Here is a 17,722-nt window from a genome sequence, read left to right as displayed (position 1 = left end):
AAACTTGCTCACCCAGCTTTCAAGCCCCTCCTCTAGGTCATTTATAAAAATGACCAACAGCAATGGTCCCAAAACAGATCCTTGTGGAACACGGCTAGTAACTGCACTCCAAGATGAACCTATACCATCAACTACTACCCTCTGTCTCCTTCCAGCCAGCCAATTCCTAATCCAAACCTCTAATGCACCCTCAATGCCATACCTCCATAGTTTTTGCATCAGCCTACCATGGGGTACCTTATCGAACGCCTTGCTAAAATCCATATACACCATATCTACTGCTTTACCTTCATCCACTTCCTTGGTCACCTTCTCAAAGAACTCAATAAGGTTTGTGAGGCACGACCTGCCCTTCACAAAACCATGCTGACTATCCTTGATTACATTATTCCTATCCAGATGTTCATAAATCCTATCCCTTACAATTCTCTCTAAGACTTTGCCCACAACAGAAGTGAGACTCACTGGCCTATAGTTACTCGGGCTATCCCTACTCCCCTTCTTGAACAAGGGGACCACATTCGCTATCCTCCAGTCTTCTGGCACTATTCCCGTAGACAATGATGACATAAAAATCAAGGCCAATGGCTCCACTATCTCCTCCCTAGCTTCCCAGAGGATCCTAGGATAAATGCCATCAGGCCCAGGGGACTTATCTATTTTTATCCTTTCCAGTATTCCCCAGACCTCTTCCCTACATACCTCAAGGCCATCCATTCTAATCACTTATGACTCAATATTCACATCAGCAACGGTGTCCTGTTCCTGAGTGAATACTGACGAAAAGTATTGATTTAGTGTCTCTCCAATCTCCTCCGCCTCCATGCACAACTTCCTACTATCCTTGACTGGACCGATACCTACCCTAGTCATCCTTTTATTCCTGACATACCTATAGAAAGCCTTTGGGTTTTCCCTAATCCTACCAACTAAGGACTTTTCATGTCCCCTTCTCGCTGCTCTTAGCTCTCTCTTTAGATCCTTCCTGGCTACCTTATAACTCTCAATCGCCCCAACTGAACCTTCAAGCCTCATCTTTACATAGGCCGCCCTCTTCCCTTTCACAAGGGATTCCAATTTCTTATTAAACCATGGCTCCCTCACAAGACCCTTTACTCCCTGCCTGATTGGTACATACTTATCAAGGACACCCAATAGCTGTTCCTTGAACAATCTCCACATATCATTTGTGTTCTTCCCTTGAAGCCTATTTTTCCAATCCACGCATCCTAAGTCATGCCTCACCGCATCATAATTTCCCTGCCCCCAGCTATAACTCTTGCCCTGCAATGCACACTTATCCCTCTCCATCACTAGAGTAAAGGTCACCGAGTTGTGGTCACTGTCCCCGAAGTGCTCACCTACCTCCAAGTCTAACACCTGGCCTGGTTCATTACCTAGAACCAAATCCAGTATAGCCTCACCTCTTGTTGGCCTGTCTACATATTGTGTCAGGAAACCCTCCTGCACACATTGGACAAACACCGACCCATCCAATGAACTCGAGCTACAGCTTTCCCAGTCAATATCTGGGAAGTTAAAGTCCCCCATAACAAGCACCCTGCTACTTTCACTCTTCTCCTGAATCATCCTCGCAATACTTTCCTCTACTTCTCTTGGACTATTAGGAGGCCTGTAGAAAACTCCTAACAGGGTGACCTCACCTTTCCTATTTCTAACCTCAGCCCAAACTACCTCAAATGGCAAGTCTTCCTCCATCGTCCTTTCCACCGCTGTAATACTATCCTTGACAAGCAATGCCACACCTCCCCCTCTTTTACCCCCATCTCTGACCCTGCTAAAACATTTAAACCCTGGAACCTGCAACAGCCATTCCTGTCCCTGTTCTACCCACGTCTCTGTAATGGCCACAACATCGAAGTCCCAGGTACCAACCCACGCTGCAAGTTCACTTACCTTATTTCTTATACTTCTGGCATTGAAGTATACACACTTCAAGCCACCTTCCTGTTTACAGGCACCCTCCTTCGAGATCGATGCCTTGTTCCTAACCTCCCTACACTCAAGGTCCTGTACCCTAAAACTATAGTCCAGGTTCCCATGCCCCTGCAGAGTTAGTTTAAACCCTCCCAAAGAGCAGTAGCAAACCTCCCCCCAAGGATACTGGTGCCCCTCAGGTTCAGGTGTAGACCATCCTGTTTATAGAGGTCCCACCTTCCCCAGAAAGAACCCCAGTTGTCCAGAAACCGGAATCCCTCCCTCCTGCACCATCCCTGTAGCCACGCATTTAACTGTTCTCTCTCCCTATTCCTCGACTCTCTATCATGTGGCACGGGTAACAAACCAGAGACAACAACTCTGTTCGTTCTAGCTCTGGGCTTCCAACCTAGCTCCCTGAAAGCCTGCCTAACATCCTCACCCCTCTTCCTACCTATGTCGTTGGTTCCAATGTGGACCACGATCTGGGGCTGCTCCCCCTCCCCCTTAAGGACCCGGAAAACACGATCAGAGACATCACGGACCCTTGCACCTGGGAGGCAACATACCAATCGTGAGTCTCTGTCGCCCCTGCAAAACCGCCCATCTGTGCCCCTCACTATTGAGTCCCCAATAACTATCGCTCTACCTTTCTCCACCCTTCCCTTCTGAGCAACGGGGACAGGCTCCATGCCAGAGGCCTGAACTTCGTTGCTTACCCCGGGTAAGTCATCCCCCCCACAAGTATCCAAAAACGGTATACTTGTTCTTGAGGGGAATGACTGCAGGGGGTCCCCGCACTGGCTGCTTCCTCCCACTCCCCTTCACTGTCACCCATCTCTCCATAACTTTCGGAGCAACTACTTCCCTAAAGCTCTGATCTATGACCACTTCTGCCTCCCGAATGATCCGCAGTTCATCCAACTCCAGCTCCAGTTCCCTAACACGGTCTTGGAGAGCTGGAGATGGGTGCACTTCTTGCAAGTGTAATCAGCAGGGACGCTAATGGCTTCCCTCACCTCATACATGTTGCAAGAGGAACATTGCACTGCCTTCGCTGCCATCCCTCTAAAAGGTAAACTTTAAAAACTAGATCTAAAGAAACAAACAAGCAAAATGCAGCACTTACCTGCTTACCACAATGGGTCTTATTATTAGGTTAGAGGAGGAGGGCGGGTGGGAGGCTCTACCCCTGTAGTGCCTCAGGTTCCTCGCCTGCGCGCTTTTATAAGAAAAAAAAACCTTCCCAGGTAAGCTAGTGCGACACCACCTTCCGGGTCTGCTAGGCGCTTAAAAAAACTTTAAATTTTAGCCGTTAAAAACCAAAAACTGGACTATACCCGCGACTTAAAACAAATACCACCAGACAGCCGTCACCTGCTCCGCCGAGAGAGTGAGGCCGAAGGCTTGGAGCTGCGCACTTTTATAAGAAAAAAAAACCTTCCCAGGTAAGCTAGCGCGACACCAGCTTCCGGGTCCGCTAGGCGCTTAAAAAAACTTTAAATTTTAGCCGTTAAAAAACAAAAACTGGACTATACCGTGACTTAAAAAAAACACCACCAGACAGCCGTTACCTGCTCCGCCGAGATATGGGCCAAGTGCTGGCGAATGGGGCTAGATTGGGTTGGGATATCTGTTTGTCATGAATAATTTGGACCAAGGGGTCTGTTTCCATGCTGTACATCTCTATGACTCTATTTGACCCAACTGACCAGTTTCTAGTGACGTAACTTATGTTTAATTTGTCCCTGGCATCAGATGTTAGCTCTTAATTACCAATATTCCTAAGTAATAGAATTATAATATGGCCAGACACCTTATTGGTTATGTATTCACACACTCAACAAACACGTTTTCTCCACCATATCAGATGCCACCACGAGGGGTATACTTCCCTCTACATCCCTATCAGCCTTTCAGAGAGTCCATCCCATCCACAGCTTCCTTATCAGATCCACTCTGCCCACACCAGGCCTCACCCCACTCCTGGCACCTTCCCCTGCCATTGCAGGAAGTGCAAAACCTGCACCCACACCTCCCCCCTCACCTTCGTCCAAGGCCCCAAAGCATCCTTCCACATCTGACTGAAATTTACTTGTACCTCCACTAATGTTATCTACTGTATCTATTGGACCCGACGTGGTCTCCTCTACACTGGGAAGACAGGACACCAACTTGTGGATCATTTTAGAGAACATCTCTGGCACACCTGCATCAACTAGCCCCATCGCCCCGTGACTGAACACTTTAACTCCCCATCCCACTCCACCAAGGAGATGCAAGTCCTGGGCCTCCTCCTCCAAACCTAACCACCTGACACTGGAGGAAGAACGCCTCATCTTCCGCCTTGGTACCCTGCAAGCACACAAGATTAATGTAGATTTCACCAATTTCCTCATTTCCCCTCCCCCCACCTTATTCCAGTCCCAAGCCTTCAACTCAGCACCGCCCTGTGGATCTGTCCTTCATCTTTCCCATCTATCTGTTCTAACCTCCTATCCGACCTATCACCTTCCCAACCACGTTCATCTACCTAATGCATTCTCAGCTACCTTCCTCCAGCCCCAACCCCCCTGCCCACTACCCCCCCCCCCCTCCCCCCGTTTACCTCTCAGCCCACAAGCCTCATTTCTGATGAAGGGTTTATGCCCAACACATTGATTCTCCTGCTCCTCAGATGCTGTCTGATTGGCCCTGCTTTTCCAGCACCACATTCTTGACTCTGATTTCCAGTATCTGCAGCCCTCACTTTCTCCTATGTATTGGTTTTATTATGTTCAATAAAATAGTTATAAGCACATATACCAGAGAAGGTGTCAGAGTTTTCTTTGGACAGTTCTTTTCCTGATGTGACCTTTGTTATAGACCAGACTAAAGCCCCTCAAAATAAGTTAAGAATATAGCCTAGAACACAATATTTTCTTATTTTGAAGGCAAATGCCAACTGTTGCATTCCAGATGCAATTTGATTGGTCAAACGACCAGTCTCGAAGCAAACACACTTTATTTATATGCCCTAGTTAAAATACAAGAAAAGAAAGAAGAAATTGGAATAACTTAACCCTATTGAAAAATGTAGTAGACTAATAGATTATTTAACTACTAAAGATTCTATATACATACTATTGACAAAGACAACTTCAGTAAAATGGATTGGCTCATATGTAATTCTCCAGTTCAGGAGAGAAAACATCAAGAAAAAACTCAGAGAGAAAGAGAGAGAGAGAGAGTAGCAGCGAGAGATGTACTGCAGCTTCCAAACCCAGCTTTAAGAGCCCAGCAACTGTGACTGGAAAACCAAAACTAAAAATCCCTATGGGAACTTGACTCCACCCATTCAGGCTGCTTCTATTGTTCCATCTTTTTAAAAAAACCCTAAGTCTTCACAAGATATTTATTTGCTTTTGAGCAGACTGCCTAATACCTCTGCCATAATCTTAGTACACCTCTTAAATCCATTGTATTATCACACATTGTTTAAATGCTTCAGACCACATAAGTCTTCAAAATGAAAATCTGGCAGGGAGTGATGTTCGTGAGTAGAGGAATGTTTGGTGGTAAAAATGCTATGGTTGCCATTGTTTCATTGTCCTGCAACTCCACCAGAGGTTGAAACCAACAGTTCAGGAAATCCTTATCTGAGTCTAAACTATGGTATTTGAGGTTATATTGACATGTAATCAAATTCTACATTTTGAACACATGATTTGATTCCTTTATAAAGCGTGATTCTAAAACATGATTTTCTCACTATGGCTGCAATGAAGCCATTAGCAAAGTGGATTTTGCAAAAGCCAAACTAAGCATTGGTGAACAGGTTATTGCTGCATGAGTGTAGCTTGATAGCACCATGAATGATAACTTCTTTCACTTCAAATGTGGAATCAGAAGTGACTGTTGTATCAGAAAAATTATCTAATACCAGGGAACACTTTCTGATATTGGATAAGGTAATCTTGGTAGCAGTTCCTCAAAAAGTGACAGTGCAAGTGGGGCCACAGCTTAAATAGATTGGACAATTAGATGAGGCAATATAATAGAATTAGAAGCAGAACTCCTCATGATGGGAACATAGCAACAGGAATAGACCATTCAGTCCCTTAATTCTGGATTAGTGGTGCTGGAAGAGCACAGCAGTTCAGGTAGCATCCAACGAGCAGCGAAATCAACGTTTCGGGCAAAAGCCAGTCATTGTTTTTACCTCATTCAGTCCCTTAAGCCTGTTCTGCCACTCAATGAGATCAAAACTGAGCTAACTCCCTATATTTGCCTTTGGCCCATATCCTTTAATATCTTTGCCTAACAAAAATGTTCTATCTCAGATTTAAAATTAACAACTTACCTTGCATCCACTGCCATTTGTGGAAGAGAGTTCTACGCATCAGTCACCTTTGTACGGAAAAGTGCTGCTTAACATCTCTCCTGAATGGTCTGGCCCTAATTCTCAGCCTATGCCCTTTGGTTTCAAAATCCCCAACCAGTGAAAATAGTTTATCATTACCTACCCATCTTTTCCTGTAAGTATCTTGAGGACTTCTATCAGATCACCCTTTAACCTTCTAAATTCTAGAGAATACAGGTCTAATTTGTGTAATCTTTCCTCATAACGTAACCCCTGAAGTCCTGGAATCATTCTTGTGAACCTATGTTGTACTCTCTCCAAGGCCAATATATTTATCCTAAGGTGTGGTGTCCAGATCAGCTGACAGTAATCCAAGCGGGGTCTAACCAGGGTTTTGTAAAACCTTGCAGCATAACTTTGGTATCTTTGTACTCCAGTCTCTAAATGTAAAGGACAGCATTCCATTAGGACAGCATTTGGTGGCATGGTGGTTCAGTGGTTAGCACTGCTGCCTCACAGTGCCAGGGATCTGAGTTTGATTCCAGCTTGGGCAACAGTTTGCACATTCACCCTGTTTCTGCGTGGATTTCTCCAGGTGCTTCGGTTTCCTCCCACAATCCAAACATGTGCAGGTCAGGTGAATTGGCCATGACAAATTGCCCATAGTGTTAGGTGCATTGTCAGAGGGAAATTGGTCTGGGTGGGTTACTCTTTGGAAGGTCAGTGTGGGCTTATTGGGACAAAGGGCTGTTTCCACACTGCAGAGAATCTAATCATTACTTTCCTTGACCCCAAAAGAGAAAATGCTGGAAAATCTCAGCAGGTTTGGCAGCATCTGACCAGTTTTGACAAAGGGTCAGTTTGACTCGAAACTTCAGCTCTTTTCTCTCCTTACAGATGCTGCTAGACCTGCTGAGATTTTCCAGCATTTTCTCTTTTGGTTTCAGATTCCAGCATCCACAGTAATTTGCTTTTATTACTTTCCTTGATTGCTTTCTGCACTTGTCTGTGATATTTTAAAGGTCTATGTACCTGAAACGCCAAGTCTCTTTGGACATCCGCAACATTTAACTTCATATATTTACAATTTACCCTGAAACATCCATTTGCAGTCCAAATTGGATAATTTTACACTTGCTTATGTTGAACTCCATCTGCCACAGTTTGCCCATTCACTTAGTCCATCAATATCCTTTTGTAACTTTATGTTATCATCTACACTATCGACAATGCCACCTACCTTTGTGTCATCAGCAAATTTGGATATATGACTTTCTATGCCATTATTCAAGTCATTAATAAGTACATGAATAACTGAGGCCCTAACACAGATCCTGCCAATTATCCCTATTTTCTATCCCCTGCCACTCAAACAATTTCCTAGCCATATCAGTAAATTGATTAATTCCGTTAATTCCATGGGCTTGTACTTTAGTTAACAGTCTCGTGGATGGGACTTTATCAAATGCCTTCTGGAGGTCCATATCAACAATATTGATTGATATTCCCTGACTACTACCTTAGTGAACATTTTGTGGCTGCCAATAAACTTAAAGATAAACAAATAAGATGGACAAAAAAAGGAAGTTAGATATTTGGAGCTTATTCTGATGTACCGGATGAAGGTAACCAACCTTGTTACCTAGATGGATCAGTGCTGAAAATATCTTCGCTAATGGGATTTATAAGTCTGAAGTGAAGCTCCTTGCTAAGAGGTGTATGCTAATAATGTGTAACTTTTAATAAATATATAAAGGTAGCTCCAGTTTTATCCTTCAGCAACTGGGTTTCTGGAGTAAAACATGTTATTGTGGCTTGCAAAATTTGAACCCCAGAGAAGAACGATATTGTCTTATATTGCTCTTTAGTGTGGCCTTTTAAATAGGCAAGCATTGAGTAGGGTCCTTCCCCTGCATGGCAACTTACTATTTCAAATTGATTTTTTAGCTTTCCCCTTGCTTAACTTTGTACATCCCTCCCCGCACTTGCCGCTATACTTGTTGTTTCAAAGCCATAACAGTCGGAATATTCCAGAAAGGAACTCCTCCAAGGCTCTTTTCAACACTAAGCTGCCCATATGTGAGAGCTCAGTAGCTATTGTAGCCTGTCAGCATAAGCTACATTTTCTTCATGACATTTTTTGCACATTTAACTTAGACTTTCTCATCTCTTCCTGACCTGAATGTTGGTATTTTGTTCTTAATGGATAATCCATTTACAGTATCATTCTTTTTCTGCCAAGTTGATTCACTATATCCTGATTTTACTTTTCTCATTTGTCTGAATTTACAGTTGCTTTGCATTCACTTTGCATGCATGGATATTGTGAAGTAACACACTAGTTATGACAAATAGAACATGACATTACAGGGTGTTGCTCCAGCTGCTCCAGTAAAGATATCTGTTTTAGCCAACTGTCCAGAAATACTGGATGTGCACTGGATTTTAAAGCTGGCCAAATTCTGTGTTGGTTTACAGCTGCCAACTTTACAAAAATATCTATACACATAATTTGGAGGCGCCGGTATTGGACTGGGCTGTACAAAGTTAAAAATCACACAACATCAGGTTATAGTCCAACAGATTTATTTGAAAGCACTAGCTTTGCCCCTTCATCAGGTGGTTGTGGAGAATAAGATTGTAAGACACAGAATTTATAGCAAAAGTTTACAGTGTGATGTAACTGAAATTACCACATTGAAAAAGACCTGAATTGTTTGTTAAGTGTCTCACCTTTTAGAATGACTACATTGATTTCAGTTATTCAGAGAATCCAGAGAAAATATATTCCTGTTAGTGTGAAAATAAAGGCTGATAGGTATAGGGAATGCTGGATGACTAAAGAAATTGAGGGTTTGGTTAAGAAAAAGAAGGAAGCATATGTCAGGTATAGACAGGATAGATCGAGTGAATCCTTAGAAGAGTACAAAGGAAGTAGTATACTTAAGAGAGAAATCAGGAGAGCAAAAGGGGACATGAGATAGCTTTGGCAAATAGAATTAAGGAGAATCCAAAGAGGTTTTACAAATACATAAAGAACAAAAGAGTAACTATGGAGAGAATACAGCCCCTCAAAGATCAGCAAGGTGGCCTTTGTGTGGAGCCGCAGAAAATGGAGTGATGCTAAATGAGTATTTTGCATCAGTATTTACTGGGGAAAAGGATATGGAAGATACAAACAGTAGGGAAATAGATGGTGACATTTTGCAAAATGTCCATATTACAGAGGAGGAAATGCTGGATGTCTTGAAATGGGTAAAGGTGGATAAATCCCCAGGACCTGATCAGGTGTATCCGAGAACTCTGTGAGAAGCTAGAGCAGTGATTGCTGGGTTTCTTGCTGAGATATTTGTATCATTGATAGTCACACTAAGGTGCCGGAAGACTGGAGGTTGGATAATATGGTGCCACTGTTTAAGAAGGGTGGTAAGGACAAGCCAGGGAACTACAGACCAGTGAGCCTAACGTCGGTGGTGGGCAAGTTGTTGGATAGAATCCTGAGGGACAGGATATACATGTATTTGGAAAGGCAAGGACTGATTAGGGATAGTCAACATGGCTTTGTGCATGGAAAATCATGTCTCTCAAACTTGCTTGAGCGGTAGATGTGATTTATATGGGCTTCAGTAAGGTGTTCAACAAGGCTCCCGATGGGAGACTGATTAGCAAGGTTAGATCTCACGGAATACAGGGAGAACTAGCTATTTGGATACAGAACTGGCTCAAAGGTAGAAGACAGAGGGGACAGGGTTACCTCAGATTATAACAGGATCTTGATCAGATGTGCCAATGGACTGAGAAGTGGCAGATGGAGTTTAATTCAGATAAATGCGAGATGCTGCATTTTGGGAAAGCAAATCTTAGCAGGACTTGTACACTTAATGGTAAGGTCCTAGGGAGTGTTGCTGAACAAAGAGACCTTGGAGTGCAGGGTCTTTTTAAAAAAAGGTTTTTCAATTTACATATGAAAGATCTGAAACCAACATGGTCATTCTAAAAGACGAGAGACTTAACAAACAATCCAGGTCTTTTTCAATGTGGTAATTTCAGTTATATCACACTGTAAACGTTTGCTATAAATTCTGTCCCACAGTCTTATTCTCCCCAACCACCTGATGAAGGAGCAGTGATCCAAAAGCTAGTGCTTCCAAATAAACCTGTTGGACTATAATCTGGTGTTGTGTGACTTTTTAAACTTTATACACACAGATATAGTTAAATAAAACTCATCTGCATTATAATTTGATTTTATTTACTAAATCTTCTGAAGCCTTCAGAGTTGAAGGGGAACAAATAAGAATTTGACATGATGCATGCCACATGTATTTTTGGGCATCAGTAATAAAAGTCACCACATCCCTGCCAGAACACTGGGCTATCTCTTATGCCATAGACTTAAGTGGGGGTGGCTTGACACCTGAGCGATGGAAGAAGTTCAGAATTGAACCAACACTATTTGTGTCACTCTGCTTTGCAAACCAACGATCCAGCCAACTGACCTACCTGATTCCCATTACTTTGAGATGTTAAATGCATTGTTTTTCAAAAAATAGAACTTCGACCTATTCGCACATTATGTCAACTCCGTGGGAACGTTGAGCTTGAACGCAGGCCTGCTGAATTGAGGAACTGCGACGCGGAAGCCCCCAAAATAAATCTTGACTCCACTTTGTGCAATGCTGGGATTCAACTGCCCCACCCACCCACCATGTCGGCAGCGAATCGGGCCAGTCTTTTGGGAGGCTAACTAATGCAGTGAATGTCGACACGACCAGCAGCACCACCATTCTCCAGACATGATGTATTTTGGGGGGGGGGGATTGTGAGGCCCAGGTCACGTGCTGAGACACCGCGTGCTGGGGACTGATAGGCCGCGCTCTTCGCAGCAGCGGGGAGGCCGAGGGGAACCCCGACACAGCCGGGGCCGCCGCTCCCCTCAATCAACCGCTCGGCAGCGGGGCACGGGACGGGACGGTGAGTGAGAAAAGACAGAAGAGAAATTAATCGCTGCGGGAACTTCAGCTGCGGTTCCAATTCAAACCGACATCTTGGCGGCGCGTGCGGCGAGCACTTAGCAACGAAGCCGTCAGGGCGGGGGTGCGGTGCAAGAGCAGCAATCACCCCCCCCCCCTTCACACCAGCAGAGGGGTGGGGCCGAGGGCGCTGCGGTAGAGCCGGTAAATGTGTGGAGGTTAAAAACAATGACTGCAGATGCTGGAAACCAGATTCTGGATTGGTGGTGCTGGAAAAGCACAGCGGTTCCGGCAGCATCCGAGGGGCAGCGAAAATCGACGTTTCGGGTAAAAGCCCCTGCCCCCAGCGTCGATGTTCCTGCCCCTGGGATGCCGCCTGAACTGCTGTGCTCTTCCAGCACCACTCATCCGGTAAATGTGTGTGTTCTGATGTTGGGGGAGGGGAGGGGAAGGCTGGGTGCTGCTGGGCGGGGCGACACTGGAAGCCCCGCCCGGTCTGAAGACACGGGGGAGGGGGAGGGGGAGGGAGAGGTTGGGCGATGGGCCCCCCCCTTCCCGCTATTCCTGGCCCTCCCATGACGTAATGCTGAATGTTAAAAACTCACGCGGAGGGGGGAGGGGGAGAGGCCTAAAAATAAATTCAACTTTGTGGAGCCGGCGGCCGTTACTACTGCTACTGCTGTGGCGGTGCTGGGTATTATCATGGCCCGAGGGAGCGGCCCCGGGTTGAAAGAGCACCATGTTCAGTGCCCCTGAGCGGAGCCTGCAGTCAGCAGCAGGTCGGTGTGTCAGCCTCTGGAAAGTGCGTCGGCCGCTGCAGCTGTAACGGGGAGGAGTCTTTGAGTCATATTTATTAATAATCTTCACACATGCTGCGCCTTTCATGTTATTTTTAGCCGGTTTCAGGATTCGCTTTCTGTTTTGATGATAACAAATGTTTATTGGGGGCGGGCTATTATTAATGTTTGGGGATTAAAAAGGTTTTTTATTTAAATAAGAGAACCAATGCTTTAGATATTCGCCTTTTAAAAGTCCTGCCAACACCACAGGCGGATGGAGCTAACTTTTCTACAGTTTTTTTTTAAAAAAAACACCAAAATTCCAATTTTAAAATTGGCTTGTTTTGTAAAGGAAATTGTTCCATTTCTCCGAGGTGGACAGATGCCTGTGGAGTTGCTGTGAGTTTCCGCAGTGTTGAACGGGGCAGGGCAGCGCAGCGTTCATACCAACGTGGTGAAAGGTCCATCCTGCGGGTTCATTCTTTCAGACTGACATGGAAAATCCCAATCCAGGCGATGGCTGCAGACGGTCGCGTATTTGAGGTTTGGGTGGATAGTTTATTTTAGTCTCAGCCGCTCTGCATTGGGCCTAAACCCAGAGGAATTGCATTGCTCTGCATTGCTTTTGGAAACGTTTAAACAGTCTGTTGGCTGGCTAGCGGCTCTCCTAGTTTCTTTAAATAACGAGTTGCTTCAAAGCGTAATATTTTATCATTTCAGGACCATTTGTAGACTGTTTGAGTGCTTTGAATGCTTAATTACAAACCCAAGAGTTGCTGCATTATAATTTGCAATGAATGACTAGTTGCTGCAGGCAAAGGGAGGGGAAAACAGAGATCCACCGCTTCAACGTAAAGTTTGGACTATTATTCAATGACGGTAAATTTCAACGGCCGTTTTTCTTTTGGTTTCCTTTGCAGTTTTGACCATGCATGGGAATGCGGGCGTTGGGAATTAATATTGATATCGTGGCAGGAGGAGATCTAAAATTCGAGCTCTGTTAATTCTGACAGGTGATATACTTGTTGTGCCTATTAAATTTTTGGCCCACTGTTGATTGCCTTGGAGGAAGACGGAGCGTGTCAACAGTGACGTTATTCTACAGAAAAGGAAAGAAAAAATCGCAACTCGATCCACACAAAATGTGACAACCCCTCCTCTACATGCATGTGAGCTTGGTTTTTTTGGGTGCCTTGCATCGAAGAATCCCAACGACATAAACTCGCCCAGTGCTGAGGCTGTTCGTTAATCATGATGTTTCGAGATCAAGTCGGCGTTCTTGCAGGATGGTTTAAAGGGTGGAATGAATGTGAACAAACTGTAGCTTTGTTGTCTCTGTTGAAACGAGTGAGCCGGACACAGGCTCGTTTCCTTCAGATTTGTCTAGAGCATTCTTTGTCCGATTGCACCGAGCTTCATATTCTCGAGGGAGAGGCAAATGATCCCGGTAAGTTTAATGCAACTAATTATTTTCACGCTGCTTATCCAAACTCGGAGCCGGGGTTGAGACGAAATCGTTCCAGTTTAAGAATTTTAACTTAACATGTGTATTTTGTATCACTTTAAATTGACAATTGATGTATTTCATTGCGGTATTGAAGGAACATCACATCAACGTGAGGAGTAAAACGCTTTGATGCATCTTGTTCTGCAATTTCCTGTACAATAACCCAGTCATGTCACGTAGAGTCTGGGTATCCTGTGCTTTCTGGACAACGTGGCTTGGTCTCTTTTTTTTCCCGATCATTTCTATTTCAGTGACTCTAATCTCTGTCTCAGTACTGAATATGCCATTTTTTCCATTCTGCTTACGAACATCGCAGTTTAACACCTATTTAGGTCTCAAACCAAAAGGAATGCATTTAAATTGGCATAGACACTCATCCGATTTTAGGTAAATAACCTAATTTTCTCTCGAACGGAGTACGCAGAAGTGAAGGCCAAAAGTCTGAGTCGATTTGTGTGTTAGAAATAAAATGTAAATAGGACCTTGGTAGAAGTTGGAGAATGTAGCGTGTAGTCGCCGATTACGGAGAGGCACATCGTCATATCTGTGTCGAAGCTGCGGTTGAAGTAATATATGAACATATTTGTACTATAATGTTTCATCCTGGCCTATGCAGCAGATAGAATGTGATAGAGTTGACTTAAGGGAATATTCAAGCCTGGAAGAATTCCGCACAAATAGTTATTTAAAACTGGCACAGTTGCAGCACCAGATCAAATTATGTATATCTTCACTTTTTTTCATAGGAGTACAAAGGGTGTATTGGGGAGAAGTAATAGAAGCCTGTGTTCACTGGTGGAATTCTTTAGGCTTGATTGCAGTAGGATACTGAACAGAGCCCTTAGTGTTTACTCAGAGAAAAGAATGCACAGTCCTCTTCCAGCTGTTCCATATTAGAGCACAGAGCCTGCAAGACTTGGCAGCTGTCTGTACTGCCATTTGCTGACAGCCTCCAGTACTGTGCTCTGCTGTTAGGATATTTATGCATGGTTTCAGCAAGGAGAAAACGATTCTAGTCTATGAATCTGAAATTATGTTGGGGGATGGGAATTTAAATATTTGTGTGCAGTTTGATTTAAAGTGGAAAAAAAGAGCACTAGTTATATATAGTTTCAAAATAATACTAACATTGGTACAGTAGAAGTTGGGTGTGGAGTCAGAAGAAATATATATTTGCTGTATAGTATGGATGGAAGAAGCTTGATTAAAAACATTCAGTGAGGTATCTTCAGTGTAGACTTTTTCAAAAATATAATATTAGTTTAGGAATATAAACACAAATGTCTTTAAATGCACTACTTTATTGGAAGTTACATTAACTAGCAACAGCTTGTTGCCTCGTGGATTCTTTTCCATGGGTCCTCTTTTATTGATTTTACAATCTACACTGGGTAACCCCACCATGAAAGGTTACACGTTTTTGACAAAAAGTTCCATACTACTTTCTTTCTGTATTCACTGTTTGTACATTGCAAGATTACAATTCATAAGGAAGAGATGCAATTTTGTGCCAGCAGTCAAATATGTACATGGTTTATAATTGAATTTCCTAGGGCCAATTCTGAGCAATTGTATTCAGTTATCATGGTTTTGACTACAATGGTGCTGATTTCCAGAATTAGGAAATAAACCAGGAAACTCCTTTTCTGTGCAAATTGAATTTCAATCATTACATCTATAAACTGAGATCCTTTCCAAAATGCTAACCTGCCAAGAGATGGGCTTAAAGTTATTAAAGAATACAATTTATATACCGTAAGGCAGTTTGTGCTTGGAGAACTAACTACAAATAATCATTTGCTCAAATAATTGATTGCTTAAGCAGTTAGGATCAGTGCTATGAATTGAACTTGTAATATTTAAAACTACATAGTTCCTTGACTTTAGAATTTCCCTAAACAATTTTAAATCTGAAAAGAGAAGTCCTAAATCTAAAAGTGAATTGATTGAATAAATGTGATTGCAAGGTAGAAACTATGGCACTCCCTCCTCTCCTTGGGCCTAATTTTGTGAATGGGATGTAAGCTCTCTTAAATCTTAAATTGCAATTGACACAAGATCTGTGGCCTTTTGGAAGGTAGTGTTTCATATTATTGCCCTTTATGATAGGGAAAAGTGGCATAAATCTAATTTGCCTACATTCTGGATTCCTCTGAATGAAATAGCTTCTCCAGTTTGAGAGAGCAAATTTACTTTTGTTCATTTTAAACACATGGATTACATCAACCTATAATCTTAAACTTGAGGATAAAACCAGTTTGTGTAACCTGTCGTTCACATTTCTTTGATACTGGAGTTTACTCTGGCAATCTGTAACTTGCCCTTTCAGAAAACAACATCCTGGTGTTTGGTTCCCAAACCTGATGTGCATTATTTCAGATATGATCAAGGCTTTCTACAAAAGGAACATTGTTACTTTATCACTAGGAAATTGGAAATGTAAAGTTCAACATTCTATTACACTTTATGCATATTCTGCACTTGGCTTGTTGGATAGAGTTCTCGCCACACCAGCTCTTCTATCCAGGCTGTTCTTTTCTTTCATGGAATAGGTTGTTCTGAGAGGTAGTGAAGTTTATACAACTGAGGAGAATTGATAATGTAAACTTTAGCTCCAACTTATGGTGTTTGGCATTCTAATCTTGATTTTTCTTGTTTTGAGATTTTGTACAAAAATAGGGAAATTATCATGTAATGGGATGTGCTATCTTTTCTATTTTGGTGATGGCATGAATGTAAAAAGCACTAGCCTAATATCAATGGTGTAACCACTGTCAATTGTCTTAAAAACCTATTTCATTCATGTCCATTAGGGAAGGAAATCTGCCATCTTTACCTTGTCTACTCTGTTTGACACCCTCTGAGCTATTAAGGATGGTATTAGGCACTGACCAGGTCAGCGGTGTCTACATCCTATGCACACCAGAGTTCGTAATACAGAATTGTGGTGAGAATGATAGGTGAGTAGATAGAAGACAGAGGGTGGTGGTGGGAGGTTGTTTTTCAGACTGGAGGCCTGTGACCAGTGGAGTGCCACAAGGATCGGTGCTGGGTCCTCTACTTTTTTGTCATTTACATAAATGATTTGGATGTGAGCATAAGAGGTACAGTTAGTAAGTTTGCAGATGACACCAAAATTGGAGGTGTAGTGGACAGCGAAGAAGGTTACCTTCGATTACATTGGGATCTTGATCAGATGGAGTTTAATTCAGATAAATGTGAGGTACTGCATTTTGGCAAAGCAAATCTTAACATGAATTATACACTTAATGGTAAGGTCCTAGGGAATGTCGCTGAACAAGGAGACCTTGGAGTACAGGTTCATAACTCTTTGAAAGTGGAGTCGCATGTAGATGGGATAGTGAAGAATAGTTTTCTATGCTTTCTTTTATTGGTCAGAGTATTGAGTACAGGAGTTGGGAGGTCATGTTGCAGCTGTACAGGACATTGGTTAGGCTGCTGTTGGAAAAATGCGTGCAATTCTGGTCTCCTTCTATCGGAGCGATGTGAAACTTGGAAGGGTTCAGAAAAGATTTAGAAGGATGTTGCCAGGATTGGAGGATTTGAGCTTTAGGGAGAGGTTGAACAGGCTGGGGCTGTTTTCCCTGGAGTGCAGAAGCTGAGGAGTGACCTTTTATAGAGGTTTACAAAATTGAAGGGCATCGATGGGAAAAAAAAATAGGCAAAGTCTTTTCCCTGGATTGGGGGAGTCCAAAACTAGCTGGCATAAGTTTCGCTTGAGAGGGAAAAGATGAGACCTAAGGGGCAACTTTTTCACGCAGAGGGTGGTACGTATATGGAATGAGCTGCTAGAGGATGTGGTGGAGGCTGGTACAAGTGCAACATTTAAAAGGCTGGAGGCCTGTGATTGGAAAATTTCATTGGAAAAAATAATAAAAGCATAGACTACTTTCTAAACCGGTGAGAAAATTCATAAAGCCAAAGTACAAAGGGATCTGGGAGTGCTAGTCGAGGATTCTCTGAAGGTAAACATGCAGGTTGAGTCCGTGATTAAGAAAGTGAATGCAATGTTGTTATTTATCTCAAGAGGGTTGGAATATAAAAGCACCGTTGTGCTACCGAGACTTTATAAAGCTCTGGTTAGGCCCCATTTGGAGTACTGTGTCCAGTTTTGGTCTCCACACCTCGGGAAGGACATATTGGCACTGGAATGTATCCAGTG

The 17,722-nt window shown here is 43.2% G+C and overlaps 1 protein-coding gene across 6 annotated transcripts in view; it reads left to right on the top strand.

Moving 5' to 3' along the window:
• Positions 1–11,170: 11,170 nt before the first annotated feature.
• The window catches only part of samd4a (sterile alpha motif domain containing 4A), a 177,093-nt gene continuing 170,541 nt past the window's right edge, over positions 11,171–17,722 (top strand). For 3 of the 6 annotated variants that reach the window (XM_060829146.1, XM_060829140.1, XM_060829144.1), the window contains exons 1-2: positions 11,877–12,032; positions 12,953–13,479. In XM_060829146.1, the coding sequence (XP_060685129.1) occupies positions 13,284–13,479 (196 nt within the window). In that variant the 5' untranslated portion in view covers positions 11,877–12,032; positions 12,953–13,283. Of the gene's footprint in view, positions 11,255–11,876; positions 12,033–12,414; positions 12,576–12,781; positions 13,480–17,722 lie in introns of those variants that run through there. The other 3 variants (XM_060829143.1, XM_060829141.1, XM_060829142.1) reach the window with 3 other exon arrangements.

Source organism: Hemiscyllium ocellatum, chromosome 8, assembly GCF_020745735.1.
Source record: "Hemiscyllium ocellatum isolate sHemOce1 chromosome 8, sHemOce1.pat.X.cur, whole genome shotgun sequence".
Taxonomy (NCBI): domain Eukaryota; kingdom Metazoa; phylum Chordata; class Chondrichthyes; order Orectolobiformes; family Hemiscylliidae; genus Hemiscyllium; species Hemiscyllium ocellatum.
The sequence above is the reverse complement of the archived record's forward strand: the minus strand, read 5'-3'. Positions and strand labels throughout refer to the sequence as shown.